At 43.5% G+C, this 26,134-nt stretch overlaps 1 protein-coding gene across 1 annotated transcript; it reads left to right on the top strand.

The window, feature by feature from the left end:
• On the top strand, nucleotides 1-26,134 carry DNAJC22 (DnaJ heat shock protein family (Hsp40) member C22). The gene is made up of 3 exons (XM_056560369.1): nucleotides 1-873; nucleotides 5,584-5,748; nucleotides 25,901-26,134. Exons 1-3 carry the CDS (start codon nucleotides 34-36, stop codon nucleotides 26,018-26,020), a joined length of 1,125 nt encoding a protein of 374 aa, XP_056416344.1. The 5' UTR covers nucleotides 1-33; the 3' UTR covers nucleotides 26,021-26,134.

Genomic DNA, 26,134 nt, shown 5'->3' with positions numbered 1-26,134 from the left:
CGCAGGTAACCTGGTGACCCATACCTTACTAGAATGGGGAAACGGCTCATGGTGGCTTTTGGCCTTTGGGCCATAGGTGGCCCGCTTGGATTACACCATATATATTTGGGTCGGGACAGCCATGCCTTGCTTCTTATGCTTACCTTGGGAGGTTTTGGAATGGGATGGATGTGGGACTTCTGGAAGATTCCAGGACTTGTAGCCCAAGTAAATAAACAAAGTAAAAAAGCAAACAAAGTGAAGGAAGGAACACCACCAGCAAGCTCTATTCGCTTCATGGCACAGGTGACTACTGGCATTTATTTTGGTCTAGTAGCAGCTATCGGACTATCTTCCCTTACCAGTTACTATATGATTGCTCTGCCGCTAGCTGTTGGATTGGGAGTCCATCTTGTGGCAAGTGTAGGTGATCAAACGTCTAACCTGAAGAACACAATGGTAGCCGCATTCCTGACGTCACCAATATTTTATGGCCGTGCGGTCTCCATGATCCCCATCAGTCTCACGGCAGCCATCACTTCTCAACAACACAGAAAATATCGACTACGAGAACAGAATGATGAAAATCTCAGCCTGCGCCTATACCGCATAGGGCTAGCCTACTTGGCATTTACTGGCCCACTGGCTTATAGTGCTCTTGTAAATACCAGCCGCACTGTTAGCTATGTGGCTGGATGCATTGGGTCCTTGCTGGACTGGTTGAGCTTTTTTCCCAGCCTGAGTGCAATAGTGGAAAGAATTCTCTTACTACCGTACAGAGTCTGGGGGCTTTTTACAGGAGGAGGTTTCCATGATCATTACTTTAAAGACTGGGAAAAGATTTATGAATTTGTGGCCAGTTTCCAAAATGAAAAGGAAGAAATGGCCTGCAAGGTAAGACATTCATTTATACTGCTTCTATGTATCCTTTATGATAAGTTACATTTATAGTATGGATGTCTATAAATGTGATTCTTTTATCAACAAAACATAAGAGTCATGATTGAGAACTATCGGCAAAATATCCCATCATCAATAAGAAAAATCGGTAAAGGGACTAGAAATTGACATGTCTGCTATCATATTGCAATAAAGAAGTCGGTGTCTATCCCCAAAAAGTTTTCTTTTGCTAAATCAAAATCTGCTTTACATTCACTAGCCTTTCAGTATATTGAAAGGGAACTACGGAACTTAACCCTTATCCCCTATCCACAGGAGAGGGGGTAGGTGTCTGATCGTGGGGGTCCGACTGCTGAGATCCCCTGCGATCTCCTGCCTGGCGCCTTGGCTCTCCCATAGCATGAAGCAGCCAATGAAACGATGGTTGACACGCTCCTTCCATGCTTTTCTATGAGAGAGCAGGAGATACACAAGTGGTGGCCACTGCGTGCATGGGGAGAGCTGGGGTGCTAGGAAGGAGGTCCCAGCGCTCGCAAAAATTCTTATGGAATTACTGTAATGCAATGTATTTATTCTTCATAGGACAGCACAATGTGTAAATATGGCCCTGACATTATTATCATTTTTGTTTTGTTTTGTTTTTTACTAGTTCTGGCCTTGCACCCTTTTTATCTCACATTCTATTAGGAGTATAAATATAGGGGATGCAGAGGTAGCAGTCACACCTTGTACATATTGCCTAAGGAGTCACAAAAGCTTGTCTCCAGTCCTATAAATGGCACAGGTCAAGAAGGTGCCCTATTACAGATTTTGGACTGGAGCCCAGAAGTCTTAAAGGGGTACTCCGGTGGAAAACATTTTTTTTAAATAAACTGGTGCCAGAAAGTTAAACAGATTTGTAAATTACTTCCATTTAAAAAGCTTAACCCTTCCAATACTTATCAGCTGCTGTATGCTCCAGAGGAAGTTCTTTTCTTTTTTAATTTATTTTCTGTCTGACCACAGTGCTCTCTGCTGACACCTCTGTCCATGTCAGGAACTGTCCAGAGCAGGAGCATATCCCCACAGCAAACCTCTCCTGCTCTGGACAGTTCCTGACATGGACAGAGGTGTCAGCAGAGAGCCCTGTGGTCAGACAGAAAAGAGCAACTCAACTTTCTTTGTAGCATACAGCAGCTGATAAATATTGGAAGGATTAAGATTTTTAAATAGAAGTAATTTACAAATCTGTTTAATTTGCTGGCCCCAGTTGATTTAAAAAAAATGTTTTCTACCAGAGTACACCTTTAAGTTAAGCCTCTATATTTTATCTTACAAACATTTTTAAAGATGAGGTCTCCAGAACTGCTGACAATGATGGGGGGGACATGGTGTCATTGCCAGAGTTATTGGTTGTATGAATTTAAACATTTATAAAAGGTCTACAAATTGCAGCAAATTCATCGAATAGTGAATAATATATTTGACACAACTGACTAGCCGTGTCAATTTTATTATTTTTTTGTGCCAATAAGCATCTGTGATTATTCCCATTTCTTTTGGCACTTTTCAAAATTGCTGAGGCAGGAATGAAAAAAGCACACCATGATTTCAACATTTTGATATAATTTTGTCATATTTTACTCAGTAAATCTCCCAGGATAGGTAATCAATATCCGATTATTGGCGTGTCAACACCTGGCACCCATGCCAAGGCTCAATGGGAGCTCAATGGGAGCTGAGCTGCAGATAGAGAATGGCGCTGTCTGCTTTCAACTCTAATTCTACATGTATGGTATAGTCACAGCTCAGACAGCTGATCGAAGGGGACGTCAGATTCCCAGTGACCGCATATTGATGACCTAACCCGAGGATAGTTCATCAATACGTTTTGACCAGAAAACCCTTTTAATATTCCAAATAGGAACTTAGCAAAGGTATTTTAAATATCAGAATTCCCTTTGACACTACATTAATGTTACAAATGGCGTAAGCATTATATTGATAAAATGCAGGATCAAGAACTGTCTGCCAGCAATCTCTCAGAATATTCTGTACTATAAAACACTCTTTGTTCCATATTATTATACATGTGTGCAAGTGTAAATGCTTTTGAAATTCATTCTAGAGATGAGCAAATCTAAACCTGCTATTCTCTATTGAGTGATGGGAAATCTTGAGCCTGGTAAATCAATTCCGCATGTCTCTGCATCACTATCAACAGTATAATGTAAAAAAAAAATAATTGGGGACTATATAACTGATGGCCTGTTATCAATAATCGCTGATGGGCGGGTAGCCCACACCCAGAACCCCCACCGATCAGCTATTCGGGGGACCATACTACACAGTGAATGAGGCTGGAAGCCTTGCACTGCTCATTGTATAGTGGTGACACTGGGTAACTGCAGCTCAGCTCCCATTCACTTCAATTGAAGCAAAGCTGCAGTTTACTCAGCATACCCTTAAAGGAGTATTACATTTTTTTTTTTCATATCAACTGGCTCTAGAAAATTAAACAGATTTGTAAATGACTTTTATTAATAAATCTTAATCCTACCAGTACTTATCAGCTGCTGAAGTTGAGTTGTTCTTTTCTGTCTGACACCTCTGTCTGTTTCAGGAACTGTCCAGAGCAGGATAGGTTTGCTATGAGGATTTGCTGGTACTCTGGACAGTTCCTGAGACAGAGGTGTCAGTAGAGAGCACTGTTGTCAGACAGAAAAGAACAACTCAACTTCTGTCACACACTGCGCTCTGGCCACAAGCACCGGCCGTGAGCGTATGGTCCCTGAATCCCCGACTGCCGGCAGGGCTGGGATTCGCATTGTGGGACGTGATCGCATGCGAATCTCAGCCCGTCACTCACCATGCTCCGCTGCCACCTCCTCCTCTGTGTCTCAGCTCCGGCACGCGCGTCCCCGTCTCCTAGGGCGCACGCGCGCCGGAGCTTTGAAATTTAAAGGGCCAGTACGCCCATAATTAGTTGTTACACCTGACACTATATTATAAAGTCCCTGCACCTCCCACACTTCCCTGCCGGATCTTCAGTGCCCCTAGCCTGAGATTAAGCGTTCCATTTTGCCTGTTGCTTTACCTGTGTATCAGACCTTCTGCTACGTTATTTGACTTCGCACCTATGCCGCCTGCCTTGACCTACTGATAAGTTTGACTACGCTACTTCCTAATCCTTCGGTACCTCGCCTAGCCCAACTACCATTGTGGTCGAGCTATGTCGGGGGTAGTGACCTGGGTGTCGCCTGCCGCAGCAAGCCCATCCTGCCTTGCGGCGGGCTCTGGTGAATACCAGCGGCACCTTAGGCTGCGCTCCATGATACGGTCCGAGTCATCAGCCACACAGGTTAGAGGATCCACATCCTGCTCCGTAACAATTTCAGCAGCTGATAAGTACTGGTAGGATTAAGATTTTTTTTTTACTAGAAGTCATTTACAAATCTGTTTAACTTTCTGGAGCCAGTTGATATGAAAAAAATAGTTTCTCTCCAGAATACCTCTTTAATGAACAGCACAGGGCTTTCGGCATTGTTCATTGTGTAGTATGGTACACCGAACAGGTGATTAGTAGGGGTGTGGGTGTCGGGACCCCCCCTGGATCAGTGATAAGGGACTAACCTGTGGATAGGCCATTAATCATATAGTCCAAAAAAAACTTTATAAAGGCATCTTTTGTAATCTTAATAAAATAAAAAAAACTATACATTTCGACAGGATACAAAAACATGATGTATGTGGGGTCATAGATGATCTCACGGCACCAAGATATTTACTCCAATGCAGAGAATTTTGCTTGGCCTCAACCAACTTTATTTAATTCTCATACACGAACAAAGAGAAATCCTAGGCCGACTTGTCACAAACTATACATTCTAGTTTCTTCCCTGGCCGTCAGGTGCTGACCTACTGCTGAACCCCTCACACAACGTGCATTTAGGAGGCAAATTAAGACTGCAATACACTGTGGTTTAGCATACACCATATCTCACCAAAACGGAGGCTTTCAGAACAAGTTGAAACTTTTGTATGCCACAAAACTGGAGTACAAGTCCTAATAAATTCTCCCTGCTGTCTACTCAACCTATCCCTGGCCACAGCGGTGTCACAGCCAGTCAGTGTATGGCGGAAAGGTCCTGTGAATCTGTGTCATCTAAGAAGAAGTGACAAGTGAGGATTAGAAGTCACTAGAATGGGAGCTGCGAGGGAATATATATTAACAGGGCACCCCTAGACATCTTATCCCCTATCCAAAAGATAGGGGATAAGATATCTGATCACGGGGGTCCCCAGATGCGGCACCCCAGACATCCGGTGCGCGGAGCAAACTTTGCTCCTTGCCGGATCACTGGCGATGTGGGGCAGAGGCTCGTGATGTCAAGGTCACGCCCCGCTTGTAACGTCACGGCCATGCCCCCTCAATGCAAGTCTAAGGGAGGGGGCATGACAGCCTTCACGCCCCCTCCCATAGACTTGCATTGAGGTCGCGTGGCCATGTCGTCACAAGAAGGGTGCGGCCGTGACGTCACAAGCTTCTGGCACTCCATCAGACGCTCTAAACGAAAGCCGGGTGCAGCACGGAGATCGCAGGGGCGGAGTACCCCTTTAATCCATTTGCGGGTCTGAAATTCCCCTGTAATAGCTATATTATACTATATCAGAGATCATTATACTTCTAATCTTTTTATGCTTTCCTTTATGCTTCTCCTCTAGATTCTAGGAGTGAATTCTGATGCCACCATAGAAGAAATAAATCACCATTATCGGGACCTTGTAAAGGTGTGGCACCCTGACCACAACAGGCACCGACCTACAGAGGCTGAAAAGCATTTTATTGACATACAAGCAGCTTATGAGACTCTCTCTCATATTTGGAAGGTGAAGAATCGTGGACAATGAGACCTGTTTATCTAGTTTAACTAAGTATCAGTATCTCAACAGGTGAATAAAGATGAGTTGAATAACATGAGATCCAGCTTTGTTTAAGGGTATTTCCTCAAGTTCAGAATCAGCCATCACATTTATTTCAGATTTAGTGGTTTATTAGAATTTTGCCCCTATACTCCTGGCGCCAGGTGCAAAGGGCCCAGCTCTTGGAGTGTATGGAGTTAAGTTGCCTTACATAGCATTGCCACTTAACTCCATGGGAATACAGTGAACACTGATGCATAGTGTATCATTGTTTACTATTTAAGAGGAGGTCCTACTCTCTATATAGTTTCCTGGGTGCCCTACAGTAGGGGATCATGGAAACTACCGTATTTTTCACCCTATAGGACGCACCGTATAAAACACACCCTATTTTTAGGTGCAAAATCTTAAAAATGTAAGATTTTGAACCCAATAGTGGTCTTCAATCTGCGGACCTCCAGATGTTGCAAAACTACAACTCCCAGCATGCCCGGACAGCCGTTGGCTGTCCGGGCAAGCTGGGAGTTGTAGTTTTGCAACATCTGGAGGTCCGCAGATTGAAGACCACTGCATAGAAGGTAATACTCACGTGTCCCCGCCGCTCCGGACCCGTTACCGCTGCCCTGGATGTCGCTCCATCGCTGTCGCCGCGTCCCCGTCGCTCTGCTGCCGGCCTGCTGCTGAACGTCTCTGCTGCCGGCCGGGTATCCTAGCTCTCCGTCGCCGCCATCATGTCGTTACGCACGCCGACGCACGTACGCGACAACGTGATGACGAGGAAGGAGAGTGCCGGCATACAGGCGATCCCTGAATGGAGAAGACACCGAGGAGGCAGGTAAGGTCCCTCCCGGTGTCCTGTAAGCACTAACCCGGCTATTCAGTCGGGCTGTTCGGGACCGCTGCGGTGAAATCGCAGCGGTCCCGAACAGCCCGACTGAACAGCCGGGTTAGTGTCACTTTCCCTTCTGACGCGGCGGTCAGCTTTGATCGCCGCGTCTGAAGGGTTAATACATGTCCTGTATTAGCCGCGGGTCCCGGCCGTTGATGGCCGCAGGGACCGCCGCGATAGGTGTGTATTCGCCGTATAAGACGCATCGACTTTTTCCCCCCAGTTTTGGGGAAGAAAAAGTGCGTCTTATACGGCGAAAAATATGGTATGTACTGAGCAGGAGGCTAAAAATCTTTGTTTACTGTAAATTTACTACTTAAGTAAATGAATATACTCACTGCTCCCTGATCCTGTAAGGCCTGGACTGGCATCTTCCTGTGCACCTTTTAATGACCATTTAGTGATCACTAGAAGGTGCAGAGGTGCAATCTATAACTTATCACTAAGGATTGCACAGAAAGACGCTAGTCCAAGCATGAGCATATTCACAAAAGGTCTCCGGGCATACAGTATCGTCTGGCTGGTCAGCGAGACCTGAAACAAATCACAAAATTTCAGAGACAAATTTACTTAAAGGGGTACTTTTTAAATCAACTGGTGCCAGAAAGTTAAACAGATTTGTAAATTTCTTTGATTAAAAAATCTTGATCCTTCCAGTACTTATCAGCCGCTGTATGTTCTTTTCAGTCTGAACATAGTGCTCTCTGCTGACACCTCTGTCCTTATCAGGAACTGTCCAGAGCAGGAGAGGTTTGCTATGTGGATTTACTTGTATTCTGGACTGTTCCTGACATGGACAGAGGTATCAGCAGAGAGCACTGTGGTCAAACTGAAAAGGATTCCAGAAAGAAATACAATGTCCTCTGTAGTATACAGCAGCTGATAATTACTGGAAGGATTAAGATTTGTGAATAAAAGTGATTTACAAATCTGTTTAACTTTCTGGCACCCGTTGATTTAAAAAACAATTTGTTTTCCACCGAAGTACCCCTTAAAAACACGCTCATCCCAAGTTGTCAGTTTATAGTGTGCCATTTGAAGAGGGTAAATGGGGTTATCAAGCAATAGAAAAACAGAGCTAATTTCTTCCAAATACAGCACAACTCCTGTCTACAGATTGTGTGTCGTATTACAACTTGCCTCCATTTATTACAATGGAAATGTAATGCAGTCTTTTGCAGAAATTAGCTCTGTTTCTCTAATGCTGCATAACCCCTTCAAGCCCATGTTCACACGGTGTGAATGTGCAGAATATCCGCCCAGAAAATACGGATGGACATTCCGTGCATTTGCTTGATTCAGCGGCACTAGCACTGCACGGAAATGTACCATTTTCATACTAAAATCTTAGATTTATTCTCCAGTCCTTCCGGTACCCAAAACTTCCAAAGGCTGGAGAATGATAACCGATTTGCGATATCTCAATTGGTTCATATGAAAGAAGTATGTTCCAATGAAAACCATTCAGTCCTTGGTCAACATTCTCAACCTGGGAGATTATATGGCGACTATAGACCGCAGGAACATCTATCTCCATGCACCTATTCTCTTTGGTCCCAGTAGGGTTTTTAAAATCAACTGGTTCCAAAAAGTTAAGAAATTGCTCACTATAGGGGTCATGATGTGTTATGTTGCTATTTTCTGTGCAATGATTAATGTATTGCTGGAGATCTAAACAAGCTCTGTCTGGCTATGCTTAAAGGGGTACTCCGGTGAAAACCTTTTTTCTTTTAAATCAACTGGTGGCAGAAAGTTAAACATATTTGTAAACTACTTCTATTAAAAAATCTTAATCCTTCCTGTACTTATTAGCTGCTGAATACTACAGAGGAAATTCTTTTCTTTTTGGAATGCTCTCTGATGACATCACGAGCACAGTTCTCTCTGCTGACGTTATTATAATAATAATGCTTTATTTATTGTTGTCCTTAGTGGGATTTGAACCCAAGGCCCCAGCACTGCAAGGCAGCAGTGCTAACCACTGAGCCACCATGCTGCCCTTAGCATACATCTGCTATGCATGGTTGCTAAAATGGACAGATGTCAGCAGAGAGCACTGTGCTCGTGATGTCATCAGTGTTCCAAAAAGAAAGGAATTTCCTCTGTAGCATTCAGCAGCTTATAAGTACTGGAAGGATTAAGATTTTTTAATAGAAGTAATTTACAAATATGTTTAACTTTCTGCCACCAGTTGATTTAAAAGAAAAAAGTTTTTCACCGGAGTACCCCTTTAACTAGGTGCACAGTAAGACTACCACTCTCTCTGTTTGCCATTGTTAGGGATTTTTGGGGGGTAGGGATGGTTGGCCATGAAACCCTATACTTCCTTTGCTGTTCACATTGTGGTGCTGAGCATGTGCACTGGATGGGGTTAGAGTCTTGAATATATATATATATATATATATATATATATATATATATATATTTATATATATATCTACATATACATGCTTAGGTTTGGCGCTATTCCTTTATCAGAAGTTGTGTGATGTCTGAAGTGCAAAGTGGAATTACTCATGGTCCAGTCCACTCAACTCAAAGACTCTTCATAAAACAAAGTAGGAATAGGCAGTTGCTCAGGCAAAATGCTGACAAATTCTGGGAAGGCCGAAACTTAACTCTGTTAAAGGGGTACTCCAGTGGAAAACAATATTTTTTTTTTTTTAAATCAACTGGTGCCAGAAAGTTAAACAGATTTGTAAATGAGATAAAAGAAGGTGTAGCTCTCTCAGTGGGTAAATATACCTGAGGTTAACTGGTGTTACCTTCACTCAAAGGTCTAAATAGTACAGAAAAACAATTTAGTTGATAAATCAACTAGGTACCAGTCCTCAAGGTATATGTAAAAGAAAGTTAGTGGAATGTAAAGAATAAGAATAGATGGAGATCCAGATATTAATTGAAAAAATATAATATATTTATTAAAGGTGATGTTATGATGTGATGTTGCCAACATTGGATGAACTATAGATGCAAGTTTTATTCTATTTTATTTTATTCTCTCTATTGAATTATTAATTCATTGATTTGATACATTTTTATTATTCTACGCTGCGCCTTTTGTCCCATGCAAGGGCCCTGCAGGGACACTAGACACCAGCGAATAACATCACCTTTAATAAATATATTATATTTTTTCAATTAATATCTGGATCTCCATCTATTCTTATTCTTTACATTCCACTAACTTTCTTTTACATATACCTTGACATTTGTAAATTACTTCTATTTAATAAGCTTAATCCTTCCTGTACTTATCAGCTGCTGTATGCTACACAGGAAGTTGTATTGTTCCTTTCTGTCTGACCACAGTGCTCTCTGCTGACACCTCTGTCCATGTCAGGAACTGTCCAGAGCATGAGCAAATCCCCATAGCAAATCTCTCCTGCTCTGGACATTTCCTGACATGGACAGAGGTGTCAGCAGAGAGCACTGTGGTGAGACAGAAAAAAAATTCCTCTGGAACATACAGCAGCCTAAAAGTACTGAAAGCATTAAAGGGGTATTGCAGGATTTTTTTTTATTTGATTATGCTACAGGGGCTGTAAAGTTAGTGCAGTTCATAATATAGTGTCTGCACCTGTGTGTGATGGTTTTCTCACAATTCTTCTGTGATTTTCATCCCAATATTTATTTTTAGCAGCATACAAAATGACTGTTGTCTCAGATTTTTCCCAGGTTGCAATGCGGCCGAGACCTGAATCACTAGTCAGCTGATGACAGGGAGCCTGTCTGATTCAATGGGTGGAGGGATCAATCTGCAACAGCTGTAGGCACCCTGATTGAAAACCACAGGTCTTTTGAATGGATGCAGCTCATTTATGTTTCAATGTGGGGTGGCTGATGTGTGGGAGGGAGGAAAAATTTAATTATGGGATTTGTAGTCAAAAAAAGAAAAGTCAAACAGGAAATACCACAAAAAGCTAGCCACAGTGTTATGGTAATCTCACAACATAGCCATTTAGCTCCAAGACAAGCGCAGATCCTTCCTAAGCATGTCCATTACTGTCTGCCAGGTACGTAATAAAATCACCTTATGGTGGATAACCCCTTTAAGATTTTTAAATAGAAGTAATTAACAAATCTGTTTAACTTTCTGGCAGTTGATTTAAAAGAAAAAATGTTTGCACTGGAGTACCCCTTTAACAGAATTAAGGTCCGGCCTTCGCAGAATTTGCCTCAGCAACTGCCTACTCCTACTTTGTTTTTTACTGAGTCTCTGAGTTGAGTGGACTGGACCATGAGCAATTCCACTTTGCACTTCAGACATCACACAACTTCTGATAAAGGAATAGCGCCAAACCTAAGCAAATATATATATATATATATATATATATATATATATTCTCTAACCCCAACCAGTGCACATGCTCAGCACCAAAATGTGAACTGCAAAGGAAGTATAGGGTTTCATGGCCAACAATCCCTACCCCCCCCCAAAAAAAAATCCCTACCAATGGCAAACAGAGAGTGTAGTAGTTTTATAGTAGTTTTACTGTGCACCTAGTTAAGCATAGACAAACAGAGCTTGTTTACATCTCAGAAATACATTAAGAATTGCACAGAAAATAGCAACATAACACATCATGACCCCTATAGTGAGCAATTTCTGAACAAAGTAGATTCTTCTGTTTTTTCCGCGGCTGAAACCCAAGAGCTCATACACTTGTGAATGACTCTTTGATGTTCCTTTTCAAGGGAACACTTGTCACATTACAACAATCAATTTTGGTGTCAATGTCTTAATGCAGTTGTGGATATCTCCTCTTCTTACATATCAGTAATTCTACAGATAAGAAGAGCGGGAATTATCTGCAGCTTCACAAGAAGTTATCCTCATGTAGAATCAACATTCATGTTCCATCAAGCATTACATGGTTTCCTGGGAAGTGATGATTTCAGATGCATCTTTCCCTTATTGCAGATATATTGATTAGAATAAAATACCAGTCATACTATGCTACTCAATACAGAGCTTGTTTAGCCAGTGGGAGGAGTATGGAGTAGATTTCCTACATTATTTGTGATAATCTTTCCAATATAGTTGTCTTCAAGGATTCTAAACGACAAAGTCTTGGCATGTTTGGTGCATCACACATCAATATGAAAGGATAGTAAGCAATTTCTTAATATCTTCCCTTGCATAATCACTGACCTCCCTAAAACATCCTTCTTTGCAATCTTTTTTTTGTGTTGCTCACATAATCCTTCCTCAGATATATACCGTGCATCACCCACCGTAACAACCTTAAAGAGAATCTGACATTTTTACCTGCACTAAACCGAGTATACTGAGTTTTAGTGTTGGTGAAGAGCTTTAAAATGAAGAGTAAGTTAAATTTTTTAGTATTTCTCTAGTTCTGCCTGTTACAAGGTCCTTGCCATTGCACTCTAGCATGCATTGGAGGTGGGGAGCCGGCTTGCTGCGCAGCTCCCCTGCCTCCCCGCCCGTTACATGACAGCTGAGGGGGGTGGTGGGGGGTGGTGAGATGAGCGCTCTGCTCCCCACTTCACCTGGTGTTAGATGCAGACCTATGCAATTCTGCGTTTGCTCCTCCCCTCAGCTGCCCGGATGTTGCCGAAGATACAGCGAGGGGAGGGGAAGGAAGAGCTGAGCAGGACGCAACTCTGCACCTCCCTCAGCTCCCATCTTCTCATCTCCCTCAGCAGGAGGAACGCAGATCTTCACACAGCCCCACTCCTGTCATGGGGACGTAGATGTGTACAGCCCCACTCCCGTCATGACAGGATCTACGTAGATCTACGTCCCCATGACAGGAGCGGGGCTGTGCATATCTACGTCCCCATGACAGGAGCGGGGCTGTGTGCAGATCTACATCCCTCCTGCTGAGGGAGGTGCGAGGAGGGAGCTGTGTATGGGAGCGGGGCTGAGGGAGGTGCAAGGAGGGAGCTGTGTATGGGATCGGGGCTGAGGGAGGTGCGAAGAGGGAGCTGTGTATGGGAGGGGGGCTGAGGGGGGTGCAAGGAGGGAGCTGTGTATGGGATCGGGGCTGAGGGAGGTGCGAGGAGGAAGTTGTGTATGGGAGCGGGGCTGAGAGAGATCCGAGAAGGGAGCTGTGTACGGAGCGGGGCTGAGGGAGGTGCGAGGAGGGAGCTGTGTATGGGAGCGGGGCTGAGGGAGGTGCAAGGGGGGAGCTGTGTATGGGATCGGGGCTGAGGGAGGTGCGAGGAGGGAGCTGTGTATGGGAGCGGGGCTGAGGGAGGTGCAAGGAGGGAGCTGTGTATGTGATCGGGGCTGAGGGAGGTGCAAGGAGGGAGCTGTGTATGGGATCGGGGCTGAGGGAGGTGCAAGGAGGGAGCTGTGTATGTGATCGGGGCTCAGGGAGGTGCAAGGAGGGAGCTGTGTATGGGAGTGGGGCTGAGGGAGATGCAAGAAGGGAGCTGTGTACGGAGCGGGGCTGAGGGAGATGGGAGGAGGGAGCTGTGTGCGGGAGCGGGGCTGAGGGAGGTGCAGAGTTGCGTCCTACCTAGCTCTGCCTTCCCATCCCTCTATTTTTGGCAGTTTTTGAACAGTTGAGGGGAGGAGCGAACCCCAGCTCTCACTACACAGATGTGGGCGGGCTGGGGGCGGAATATTGATGAAGCAGGGGAGCTGCCCAAGCTGGCTGCTCGCCTCCAATGCGTGCTGGAGCACAATGGCAGGGATCTTGTAACATACAGAACTATGGAAATACCTAATGTAAGTTACCCTTCATTTTAAAGCAATTCACCTGAACTGTAACCCAGTATACTGGGTTTAGTGCGAGTGAACAGCTGTCAGATTCTCTTTAAAAGGCAACCTGAAAGACCATTTCCTTGGAAAAACATGGGACAGAGGGGGGTGGTGTGTCTCATCAAGAAGACCACCAAAATGGCATATAGAGTCTTACAAACCATAGAGTGCTCAATGAGGAAAAATATGCAAGGAGCTCTCTTCTGGAAGGGGAACTTTCTATACAGTGCCACGTACTAGGGTCAACTTATCTTCAAATCATAAGCCCATAAAGGGGGTTAAAACATGATTGAGGATTACATGGCAAACCAGAATGACTCCTGTCAGGCCCAAGGCCTGATAATTGAATCCTACATGTGTATTATAATTGTATCTGTGTGTAATGTATTATCCAAGACATGGGTGAGGGGTCATTCAGACGGTGTATCCTTTGTTTTTGTGTATTGCATTTTATTGGGGGTCTGGCTGTTTGGTATCTCCTTTGAAGTCGTGCACTCTAGTCCCATCATATAATCAAACAGATAAGGGGTCAGGAAGAGAGATGCACCACCTGGTGGGATCACGGGGGGGGGGGGGGGGGGGGGAATGGAGTTTCCCTCCAAAGAAGCAGAGATAAGATTTAAAATGCTGGACTCAACTGTTGTTCAAGGCTGTGCCAAAAGCTGACGAGAGCTGGACTCTCACTGACAAGGACGGCTATACCATCATGCTGTCAGAACTTCATCTTTTGTTTTCTGAACTTGCCTTGCTAAACTCTTTCATATTTTTGTAACTGTATGTCATTTGTTTATATATATATATATATATATATATATATATATAGCACTGCGATACCTTTTATCAGATTAAATGTTTAATTAATCAGCTCTGGTCTTTGATCTCTAAATATAGGAGCTCACCTTTCTGAAGGAAGCTCTGGTGAAACACGTTTATCTAAGGGTTAATTTGGTGACTTGCTGGGACTAGTAGTGAATACCCAGAGGTCTGGCGGCTTTAACCCTTGCACCATCACCATAGGGTGTGATCGTGACAACTCCCAAAAGGAGGAGTTACCCAGAAAAGCCTAAAATCTAAAGTAACACTACTGCACTATGCTACTGTGGTAGCCCTTGGGGGGTGTATGGTAGGGATGGTATGATGTTGGTATATGAGGGGTTAATATTAACCCAGTCAATCGTGATGCCAGGGTGAGGGCTGGTATGCTGAATCTATGTTCCGGCCTATCGCCACCCTTCCCAGAAGCGATAGGTGCAATGAAATGACTGAAGGTCCACAAGCAGATTTAACTTGAACTTGAATAACTTTACTGCAGTGCTTGCAATATCCAATGCGTAGTAACAGTCTCATATAACAGTTCTTAGGTTGCTTAGCGATTGGCAGAAGTTGTGGACCTTGCATGAAACTTATAGTCTCTGAATTTAGGGAATGATGTGCAGATCCGTCCGGATTTAAGGGAAATATTGAGTCCGGTGATACTGCAGAGTGCTTAGGGGATGATACACTCTTTAATTTAGATCATTCAGCCATTGCCGCAAGGCTCAGGCCTAACTCACTGCGATTACTGAGATACAGGTCTTCTCTCATCAAGAGCCAGGAGAAAGAGAGCGATAAGATGGCCGCCGCTCCCTTATATGGGCAGGGGGCGTGGCGATTTTGATTGGTCCGAACGTCTGCCACTCACTTTACATGGTATCATGGGATTGCTTACATCACAGGATCTATATACATTGCAAATCCCAAAATGAGGCTAGAGATACCAAAGTGAGGCCTGGAACACATCCAGAATGAGGCTTGGAACGCATCACATGACCCGAAGGCCCTGCGACACCATGGAAACCAGTAATTAACCATTAATATCCAGAAATAATACTATTTACGTTATTCTATGGATAAATTAGGAATCTATACACTATAATAGAGGCGACTAGGGGCGGACTGACTAACAGATAATACTATGTCCTAGGGATTCTGGCTACGGGAACCCATAGATAAATAAGTACAGAAGGAAATGCGGTACTGGGACACCACAAACCCCCTTACTAAACATATGTCGGCCTTGACGTCTGTCCCCTGAGACAGAGGGACTAGGACGAGAATTAGAACAGGATGTTATAGAACAGGATGATTTATATTTAAGCTAGACATCCTACTTAGACATTTGAATGCTATCTAGACATTTGAATGCTATCTAGACACTTGAATGCTATCTAGACATTTGAATGCTATCTAGACACTTAAAGGAGCTATCTATACTTTAGTTTCTAGCTTCCTATATAACTTTATAAAACTTATTATACATTTTTTTTAAGCTTACTAGACATAAGTTCAGCTCTCTATACTGTTAGCTTCAAGCTGACTAGACATTTTGTTATCTCACACATTTTATGCCAACAATAAGTTACCTGTTAAGCTAGGTCACAGTAAGGGTGGCTGCTAGGGTCTATCGACTACAAGCTACTTATCCCTAGAGCACTTTCTCAACAACCTATCCAGGTTATTCTGAAAATTCCGTGTTTACTTTTGTACTAGCAAGAGCATTATCAATATGCTACAATTCCTTAAGTGTTACTTAAGTGAGATGTTTATTTATTTTTGCGTATGTACTAGAGAAATTTTGAAGTAGTACATTAAGTGAGTAATGTAGGGTACTATATGCAAGTATTATTTGAAAGGGAATCCTCCCTATCATTTTGTTCCGAGATAGGTGCTAGCGATGGGCGACAGCAATAATACTACCCTCGGAGGAGCCGAGGTGTCCCCTATTGGGTTACTACTAAACACCTTTTGATTTACGATACATTTGTGTGTAAGAGAATTGGACTCAATTGTAGTATTGAGTGTGCGCGTGCAGTACGTCGATATTTTGCATGCACAACTCTAAGCTATTTTTATGTACATAGACATTTGACTATATTTTCTATGTACAAACCTTACTGACTATTTATGTACACAGACACAAGGACATTTTTCTGTGTACAAAACCATATACATATTTACTATATATTTATTAACACTCCAACATATTTCAGGTGCATTAACCCGATAAGTGCGACATTTTTCATAAGAGTTCTTATGAAGCTTGTGGTATATACATGAAGCAGGCGTGTAAGGATCAACAGTCCACCTACACTAGGAGTCCAATAGAAAGTGAATACGGCCTTAACCACAACTCAGCCGGGTACAGTCCTTGGTGAATCTCCTACAGGCTAGGAGTCTCTTGATTTATTAGTCAGGCACAAGCTTGGTGGTTACGTTGCTGAACTTTAAACTGAAACAAACTTAGCACAGTCCTGCTAGGCACTTTTCTTGAACTTGGTTACTGCAAGGCAAAATGGTTAGACAGAGAAAAAAAAAACAATAAGACATTACTTTAGAGTCTCTTTGGAAGATGTTCTTCTTCACTCTTGTAGTGCCTCTCTTGTTTCCCCTATATCTGCCAACATCAGGGGCAGGATAAGACTTGACACACCACATTGGTGAGAATGGAGTTGTGGAAGGCAGCTTGAGAAGGGGTTATAGGCTTACTAGCCGGGATCACAGTGGGACAATAGGGCTTGAGCACCATCTCCAAATTAGGAGCAACCCATGACCCTTTCGTTGGTACCTGAGGAATTGGCAAACTCTCACTGCTCCGAGAGGAGCTTGGTACATCTGTGGGTACCCCAGGGATAGACAAACTCTCATTGCTCCGAGAGGGTCTAGGTACCGACTTGGGTGGTCGCAATTTTGGCCTGTTTTCTTCACCCTGTGTAGAACTTGACTCTCGACGGTATGAAGAAGATGAAGAACTTGGTTCTTTGCTGTACATAGCAGGTGACGAACTTGACTCTTGAAGCTCCTCCTCCTTGGGTACGCTGGTGGAGGCTTTAGGAACCTTGTCGGCCTCACGTTGAAGGGATCAGACTCCCAATCCGTTGAAGGGAAATATTTAAAGGGAAGCTGTATTGGGGCTGTTTGTCTGGTGACCGCTGCAGCCCATTCTCCACGAAGGCTCTGGACGGGGGTGTACTCCACAATTTCACCCACCTCCAAGGTATTGAACTTTTTATGGAGATACGGCCTTTGCACTGCTCGCCGGTTTTACGAGGATGGTCTGCCCAGTGTGGCAGACAAGGAGTGTCCCATAACCTCTGACCTTGTCGTACTTGGCCACAGTTGCTCTTCTCCTTTCTAATGGGTCCTCCCCTTCTCGGGTGTGATCCCATTTATGGATGTACAATGCCTCCATTTCTTTGGTATTTTCTTGATACCGCACTCTTTCTTCGTAAGGCAAATGTACGCGTTTTGGAGTTCTTTGTATCGGGCCTTTAGCTTTTCCATCAATTCAGCCAGCTCGGCTTCTTGACGGGCCCTTTCCCGTTCTGCAGTTGGGATTGATGGGAGTATCTTCCCAGGTAACGGTTGACGTATTCTGTGCATGTACTCGATCAGCTCCGGCTCATCTCCGAATACTCATTGCGGTAATTTTGGTGAGCATGGTCGTGCACTTGGCAAGCTTGATCGAGGGATGACCTCAGGGCTGGAGGAGGAAGAATAGGCCGCCTCTGGCCCAGCAATAGAGCCTATGGCACCTTCTACCCAGAATGAGTTCAACAATAGGGCCTTTGGTGCCCTCCCAGAGTCAACCCAGCAATGAGGCTGATGGAGCCCTTTGCTAGAGTCTGCAAAGAAATGAGGTCTGTGGCACCTTCCTCCTGAATCAGCCAAGCAATATGGCCTGCAGTGCCTTGCCTGGAGTAATCCAGCAATGGGGCCAATTAATCCATCCCCCGAGTCAGCCCAGCAATGGGCCATGTGGTACCCTCCCCATGAAACAGCCATGCAATGTGGCATGTTACGCTCTCTCGTGGGGTCAGCAAAGCAATGGGGCCTGTGCTGCCCTCCACCAGCATCAACCAAGCAATAAGGCAAGCGGCTCCCTCCCATAAAAAAAATGGCCAGCAATGGGGCCTCACCTGAAGTCAGCGTGGCCATGGCGCATTTGGCGCTCTCCCCCAGAGTTGGTTTTGATATGGGGTCTGTGGCACCCTACCCTGGAGAATCTCTTTAATGGGGCCTGTGAAGCCTTCCCTGGGGTAAGAACCACAATGGGGCTTATGTGTCCTACTCTGGAGTCAGCCTCACAAAAATGCTAGTGCACCCGCCCCCTGGAGTAAGGACGATGGGGCCTGCAGCACCTCCCCTGGAGTCAGCAATGCCTGTGGTGCCGGTCTATGGAGTTGGCTCCATAGTGGGCCTGTGTATGTCAAAATGTGATTGTATTTAATTTTCTTTTGGGAAATGGCAATCTTTTGCCCATAAAGGATAGATCTTGACCTAATGGGTTAGGTTAGAAGATAATTTGTCCCTTTTATCATCAGTTCCTTGGCTTTATGAGCAGAATACAGACCACTACCACTGTCTTTTCTTCATATTACTTTTTCTGTCTCTTTAGAATAGACTACTAACTAGCTTAAACCTCTCACATAGATGAAGAATGGTGTTCCCATAGTTTGATAACCTAGATTTCCCTTCTGCAGTAGGGAAGGCCCCATTTTTGGTTTGTCATCGATATGCAACCACTAGGCTGACTCAAACAACAGGACGCCCTGTCCATATAAAATTCATACAAGATATCACAAAATATATAGATAGATATGCTATATCTGACACTCAGTCAAGTGTTCATGTGATCTGAATGGTGGTGGTGATGGTGGTGGGGGGGGGGGGGGGGGGGGGGCTGCTGCCTGACTCTTCCAGTGACAGCCTCTCTCTCCATAGGCCCTCATATATTCAGAAACGTGATATCTGGGCCTTGTGACCACTTTAAAGCAATGAGAGGATTCTCACATATTAATATATTTGTAGCACAAGAAACAAGATAGAGGAAAACCATAATAGAAAGATTTGCACCTTTTTCTGTTTTAGACATATTCCTAGTTTTAGCTAAAAAGTAATGACCAAACTACAAAATGTGAACCAAGCCTAAGGGTGAAGTCACAGAGGACTGATGTTTTTTTTACTGTGGCTCTGCACAGGCAAAACCAGCAGCGCATTACAGTAAGATACAAGTGAATGAGAAACCATGCATGCAATACTTAAAGGGGTATTCCAGCCATAGACATCCTATTCCCTTTCCAAAGGATGTCTGATCGTGGGGGACTCGCCGCTGGGGCTCCCTGCGATCTCCGAGCAGAACCCGGCATTCTGGGCTGGCCTGCTGCTCCAATTTCGGAAACCTCAGAGTAGCATGACATCACAAGGGGGCACTGTGTGACACCACGCACCCTCAATTCCCTACCATAGACATGAATTGAGGGGGTGTGACATCACGTCTCCAATCCTGGAAACTCAGAGGTTTCCAAGATTGGAGCAGTAGCCCAGCACAGAATACCGGATGCTGCACGGAGATCGCATGGGGACCCAGCGGCGGGCCCCCCACGATCAGACATCTTATCCTCTATCCAATGGCTGGAATACCCCTTTAAATTTTCCATAAGGAATTTGACCTGCAGTGTGACTTAAGGCGTTACTGTTGTTTATAAAATTTTAGAAAAGTCTTAGTTTAAATCAGGGTTTCAGTGCTGAGATCCCCTTCACTCTCTAGATATAGCCAGATGACGCGCCCAGCAGCACACTCTACTATCCAGCTCCGCACTCAGTCCTTCTGATTTCAGGAGATGGTTTCCTTTCTAAGTCTATAGAGCCCGACCCAGTTTCTATAAATAACAGCAAAACTTTAACATCTGCAGCATGTCAATTTTGTATATACTATGCACTGATTTGATGAACATGGGCTGAACTTAGATACATATAGAAGTCGTGGTGACTGTGAATGAAGCAGTTATGAAGCATGTATGTTGCGGCTCCACTCACTCCGGTGATAGTTGACCTCCATTCTTGTGATTGTGGGAGTCTCAGCAGTCAGACCCCCTTTTACAAGGGGCGTACTTAGAATCCATGGGGCTCCTTAGAAATAATTAGAAAGCCCCCCTCCTTCAAATATTAGTCTGCCAGTCCCCCCCCCCCCCCCCCCCCCGACTAAAATTTCCCTATATAGCAACCATGTAGAAGTAGATACAAGCAGTGACTCACAAGTGACGTCTTTTTGGAGTCTTTCTCCTTCCTTTTTCTTCTCCAAACCACCATGATGACTTCTTCCAGCCATTACTTTTTCTGCAGAATGTGCCCCATTTATGGTAATCCAAACAGTAATAAATATTCTCTTGGTGTCCACACAGTAAACGCAGGTAGATAAGTAGGTTTCCCATTAGGAAGATTGGTTCCCCATTAAGTATGTCTCCCTCAGTATTTGGGTAGTTCCACTATTAGGCAGGTATGTCTTTCCAGTAAGCAAGTGTACTTCCCCATTAGGCAGGTACAGTATATCTCCCCAATATTAGAAAAATATTAAAGATGTATATACATCAGTGATCTGCAACCTGTGTATTTCTGTTGTAAAACTACAAGTCTCAGCATGTTCTGACAGCTGTACTTCTACTGTTAGGTATATATAAGATCACAGAACAGCCTGATAGACAAGAACAAGTGACAAGAGTAATATAACACTGAAAGTACAAGAGATAAACACTTGGGAATCTGCAGATAGGAGCGGCCAAATAGCCTGATGTAGCCATAGCCGGATGTAGCCATACTTTTTGTGGCTCAGTTGGAAAAGCTGGAGAATCTCTTTCATTCTTATGTGTCTAGGAAATAGTAAAATCTGCAGAGAGCTACAGTAGAGAACTATACATTTTTATTGAAACGTGAAGAGTTAACACACAGTAAAGTAGTTGCTGAGTTATGTCCGTTTATATCTTTGTTCCTATTCCGCAGCTCTGGGCAATGGATGTGGGGAGCTGGGTCTCCGAGCTCCCCTGCCTCCTTTATATTCACTGCCCTGCCTGCCCCTGTCATGAATATTCAAATATCTTCACTTTCCTGTCACTAGGATGTGTGAGTCTGCCAGTGAGCAAAGAGTTCACCCCCAGAAGACATTTGCAAAAAACAAAGAGAACCAATCGGCGCCACTAATGAATAAATAATTTGTCTCAATGACAACACATTTATTAAACATAAATGAAAAACATTTACATACAATATATAAAAAATGGTGAAATGTGAGAGGAATACAGCATCAAAAAAAGGTGTGTGGTGACCCACCGGTGTATGGCAGGACCATGGGTGTAGCGGTGTGAGTGGTGGGATCAGATGGTATTAACCCTGGGGGCAAAATGTTGTTAACCCCTATTGTTTGTGACCCAATGTGGTTTTAGGGTTCCGGAACACCACACGCCCGGATTCTCCGCTATCCCAGTTGCTAGTAGTGAAATGAGAGTCCACGACCAGTTATGGTCAAACGGAGGCTTTACTGAGTATAAGACAGATGGAATTATCTTCACAGCTAAGGCCAGAGAGGTGGTCAGGACCCAGAAGGACCACGCAGCTTGCTGGACCAATATACTTGTAACTAACTTGACTCGAGATTGGACTTGACTAGTTTCAGTGACAGCAGATATAGACTTGAGACTTACTGTAATGACTGTAGCTTTTGGGGTCTTCCAGATGCTGATCACTTGCACTGAGATATCTGTACTGGCTGGTTCTCAGTAAAGGAAGAGAAGAGAGTGAATTGTAATGGCCGCCTGTTTATATAGTGGGGGGCTGGACCAAAGCCAATTGGTCAAGCTGCAGGTCATAGGTAAAGCTGATGCTCTCTGGGAGAACATGTGACAACAAATCATGTCACTGCATAACATAACATGTGACAGACTTACACAGGTCCTTGAGACCTTCCACAGGTCCTTTGTACTACCTATACATAAGGATACTGTCTAGGCATTAAAGTGATATACACAACATTCTGGAAACAACAGGGGGAGACCTTGCAGGAGAGCCCCCAGGTCACTGAGGGTCTCAACCTATCAGTGCCTAAGGGTAGTGCAGGACCATATCCTGTACTGGGACATCACAGGTGATATCACCGGCCCTGCATACAATCTATCAATAGAATAAGTAGGTCATAAGCTATAGCAGTACATAAGACAAAATACAGGCATACTAGCACATTATTGCACTAAAGGGTAAGGTATAATATAACCACCCTATATGCTCAAAGTAAGAGTGAGGTGCCAAATACATGAACAAAGTGACAAGTGCATGTAAGCTGACGACGCTAAATACAGACCTAATGAGAGGTAAACAGAGGATCAAAGATAGCAGGAGTCGGGATAGCACCACTCCAACGCACGTTTCGGTACATCAGCTTCTTCTGGGAGTGGCCCCATCCCGGTCAGACTGTCCATTTATACAGAGGAACACCAATCACTATGCAGAACTTACTAAGATTATGGCAACACCTGTGGCAACACCAAACACAATGAATTCTAAGGCTTGAGCATGACACAGCCTGTCTCCTGTAGTGATCAGGGAAAGCAGCAAGTATTCCACCATTCCGCAGCTCGTTCTAGCAATTGGTGGGGGTCTGAACATCCAGACCCTGACTGATCAAAACTTTTGACATGTCTCTATTTGATTTCAAAAGTTTTGTTAACTGACAGTAACACTTGAAATTTAGCACTCAACTAAAAGCTGACAATTTGGTTGATGTAAGCTTTCATTCACATGTGCAGTATGACTCCTGCTTTACTGGAAGCCATGGCACAGTGCCAGATCTGTCACACAATGGGTTTTTAAATGTGTCTGATAAACCCTGTTGAGTTACATTGGGAAAGTGGAGGATCTGTTGTTTATGACAATTGACAGAAATCCATTTATCATATAATTTGTTGAACCTGCCAAAAAATTATTCACTGTCGTTTGCTGTTACTGGAAATATCAGCCAAGGTCTGACCATTTAGTAATGTAAATGCTTGAGGCATTTATAGATAAAATTGCTTTAGGAATTTTTTTTCTAGCCAGTGCCAATGCAGCTTTGAGTTACATAAGACAGGTTGGTTTCTGAGGCCCAGCTACGACCGTGCTACGACCACGCAAACCTGCACCGGTAACGTCAATGCAGTCTGTGTAGGATTCTGACAAAAGAATGAACATGTTCATTCTTTCAGTTAGTTAGAAATCCTGAATTTCCACTGTGGATTTTTACCCGGCAGAAATGGGTCAACGGAGAAGCCATTTATGTAGCGGAATTTCCAAATAGAAGTTTGCTCAGAAATCCTGTAGTGTGAACATACCCTTACAGTTGACAGAACTGGTATTGGACTGACTGTAAAGAAATGGCAACACTTTTAATAGTAAAGCTTTATCTTCTACTGTCTTTATTTATTTATTTTTATTTTTATTTTTCAATTTTATACAGATACATTCTCAGCCCCTTTCAAACTGAATATTATTTACCATTGAAATTTTTTTTTGCTGAAAACAGCAGCATTTAAACACTATTTGTATGTGTCATTGGTTATATAGTGGTCGGATTTGTTGTCATGCCAGCCCAAGGGCTTTACTAGGCCTCCGTGGATGCCGTGACTGATCAATTGCTACAGTCTGCCATAGGCAAGTTGTAACAGTAGAGTGTTGATCTAATAGATAAATGCAAAAAATAGTATTGCATTAATTTATATGAACAATCACATGATTGGTTATACAAGTCCTCTAGGGGGACTAAAAAAGTGTATCAAAGAAGTAAAAAAAATATATAGAAAAATTCAAATCACCCACCTCCCAATTTTTTTTAAACAAGAATATGTAAACATATATATATATATATATATATATATATATATATATATATATATGTGTGTATATAGGGTTTAGGTCTGAAACCATGCTGGAACTTACCTGCTATGAAACAAGCTCCTGCACTTGCTTCATAGCTGCACTGTAAATGTGTGGTGCTGTGGCAACGTACATTTCTGGTGCGGGTCATTAAGGGGGTTAAATTTTTTAAAAAAAAGCCCCTTCCCAATAAAATTTTAAATCATCTCCCTTTTTACAAATTAAAAAATAAGTAAAAAACACAAATTTGGTGTCAGTGTGTGCGTAATTGTCCAAACTATTAAAGTTTGAAATTTTTGATCCTGTGCAGTGACTAGTATAGATGCTAAACAATACCAAAATAGCTTTTTTTTGTCACATCACATCCCAGAAAAATTTTAATAAAATAGTGACATGTAAAAGTGGTACTGATAAAGACTACAAACCATGGCGCAAAAAAACGAGCCCTTATACAGCAATGGAAAATTTAGAAAGTTAGAGGGCTCAAAATAAGGCAAATTTAAGCAAAACTATTTTGTAAAAAAAAAGTTTTTAAACAGTAGTACAGTAATAGTGAAACTATGCAAATACTGTTACAACCCTTTCCTGCTATAGGACGTATGCATACGGGCTGCAGGAGATCGGCGGCAGGACCTGGCTGTCAATCACAGGCAGGATCCCATCACAGCATGATTGCGGTGGTCTAACCACGGCATCTAAAGAATTGACAAGGGGAGGGGGATCAGCGATCTCGGGGTCCCATTGATTGTAATGGCAGCAGGAGGTCAGCTGGTGGACTATTTTGCCTAGTACGGAAGCCTGTAAGGTCCAGCCATAGACGGGCTCTCAGAGGTTGAATGTCAGTGTAATAATGACAGTTATGCTGTGCTGCAGTACAGATGTACTGCGGCATAGTATAAAAGGTAAAAAGAAAAAGGTATAAAAAAAATATAACGTTTTATAGCAAGGAAATAAAGTGTCAAAAAATGCCCTTAAGGGTAGGGTCACACGGAACGGATTTGCAGCATATTTTACGTTGCGGACCTGCTGATAATGGACCCTACAGTGTGCCTCTAGCTGTAATTGAGAAAAGTGGGGTACAGTCCTCAAGCGCTCACTAATGGGATATGTGGAAATGGGGAAGGGGAGGGGGGGGAAGGGGGAGAAGGAGTATAGGGAGAGTAAGAGTGGTGTTGTGTAGGGAAAGTAAGAAGGAAAGAAAGATGGCTACAATGCCAAGATAGCGGGGCAGTTCTCAAAAGCACTCACTAATTGGGGTGACTGGAATAAAGAGGAGGAGAGGAGCAGATCTAGGGAAGAGTGACTTGTGGGTGATGTCAAAGGGGGGAAATGGACAGTGTGAGAGGAAAAACTAGAAGGCTACAACACTGGAAAATTAAATAATCAAATATTTATTCGAGATTTTTACGAGGTGGTTGGTTACCTAGACCACAGGGACCTTGTGGTTGTTGTTCCCAACCTAATTATACAAAATATGGTCAATAAATACCTCTAGTTAGAGTGTACTTAAAGGCTCCTAAAAGGAGACTGAATAAAAATATTAAAATGTATACATTTTTTTTATATAAAAACAATAAATTAAGACATAAAATGTGTCCACTAATCTGATTTTTTCTCCAAGTTTTTCACGCCTAGCCCACTACCGACCCCTATGATGTAACTGGTCATCTCACATCGCTACCCCGCTTCCCAAGGGGTGATATGCATGAAACCAGGTTTCACATAAGGTGAGCATATTTCCTACCAAAAGGGCATTTCACCTCTTCTTTTTGTTTGTGTTATAGAGCTCTTCGCAGAGACTATCCAGCAAAATGGAAGATCAGAGGGATCACCGCACCAGGACCAGATCGCTACGAGGTCAAGTGCTCGCTCTACATGGACGACGTGACCGTCTTCTGCGCTGACCAGTGTTCGGTGACTGCACTTGTCCAGACCTGCGAGGACTTCGGCAGAGCTTCAGGGGCAAAAGTCAACTGCGGGAAGTCGAAAGCTATGCTCTTCGGGGAATGGCACCTGGC

This window comes from Hyla sarda, chromosome 2 (assembly GCF_029499605.1).
Source record: "Hyla sarda isolate aHylSar1 chromosome 2, aHylSar1.hap1, whole genome shotgun sequence".
NCBI classification, from domain to species: domain Eukaryota; kingdom Metazoa; phylum Chordata; class Amphibia; order Anura; family Hylidae; genus Hyla; species Hyla sarda.
The sequence above is the reverse complement of the archived record's forward strand: the minus strand, read 5'-3'. Positions and strand labels throughout refer to the sequence as shown.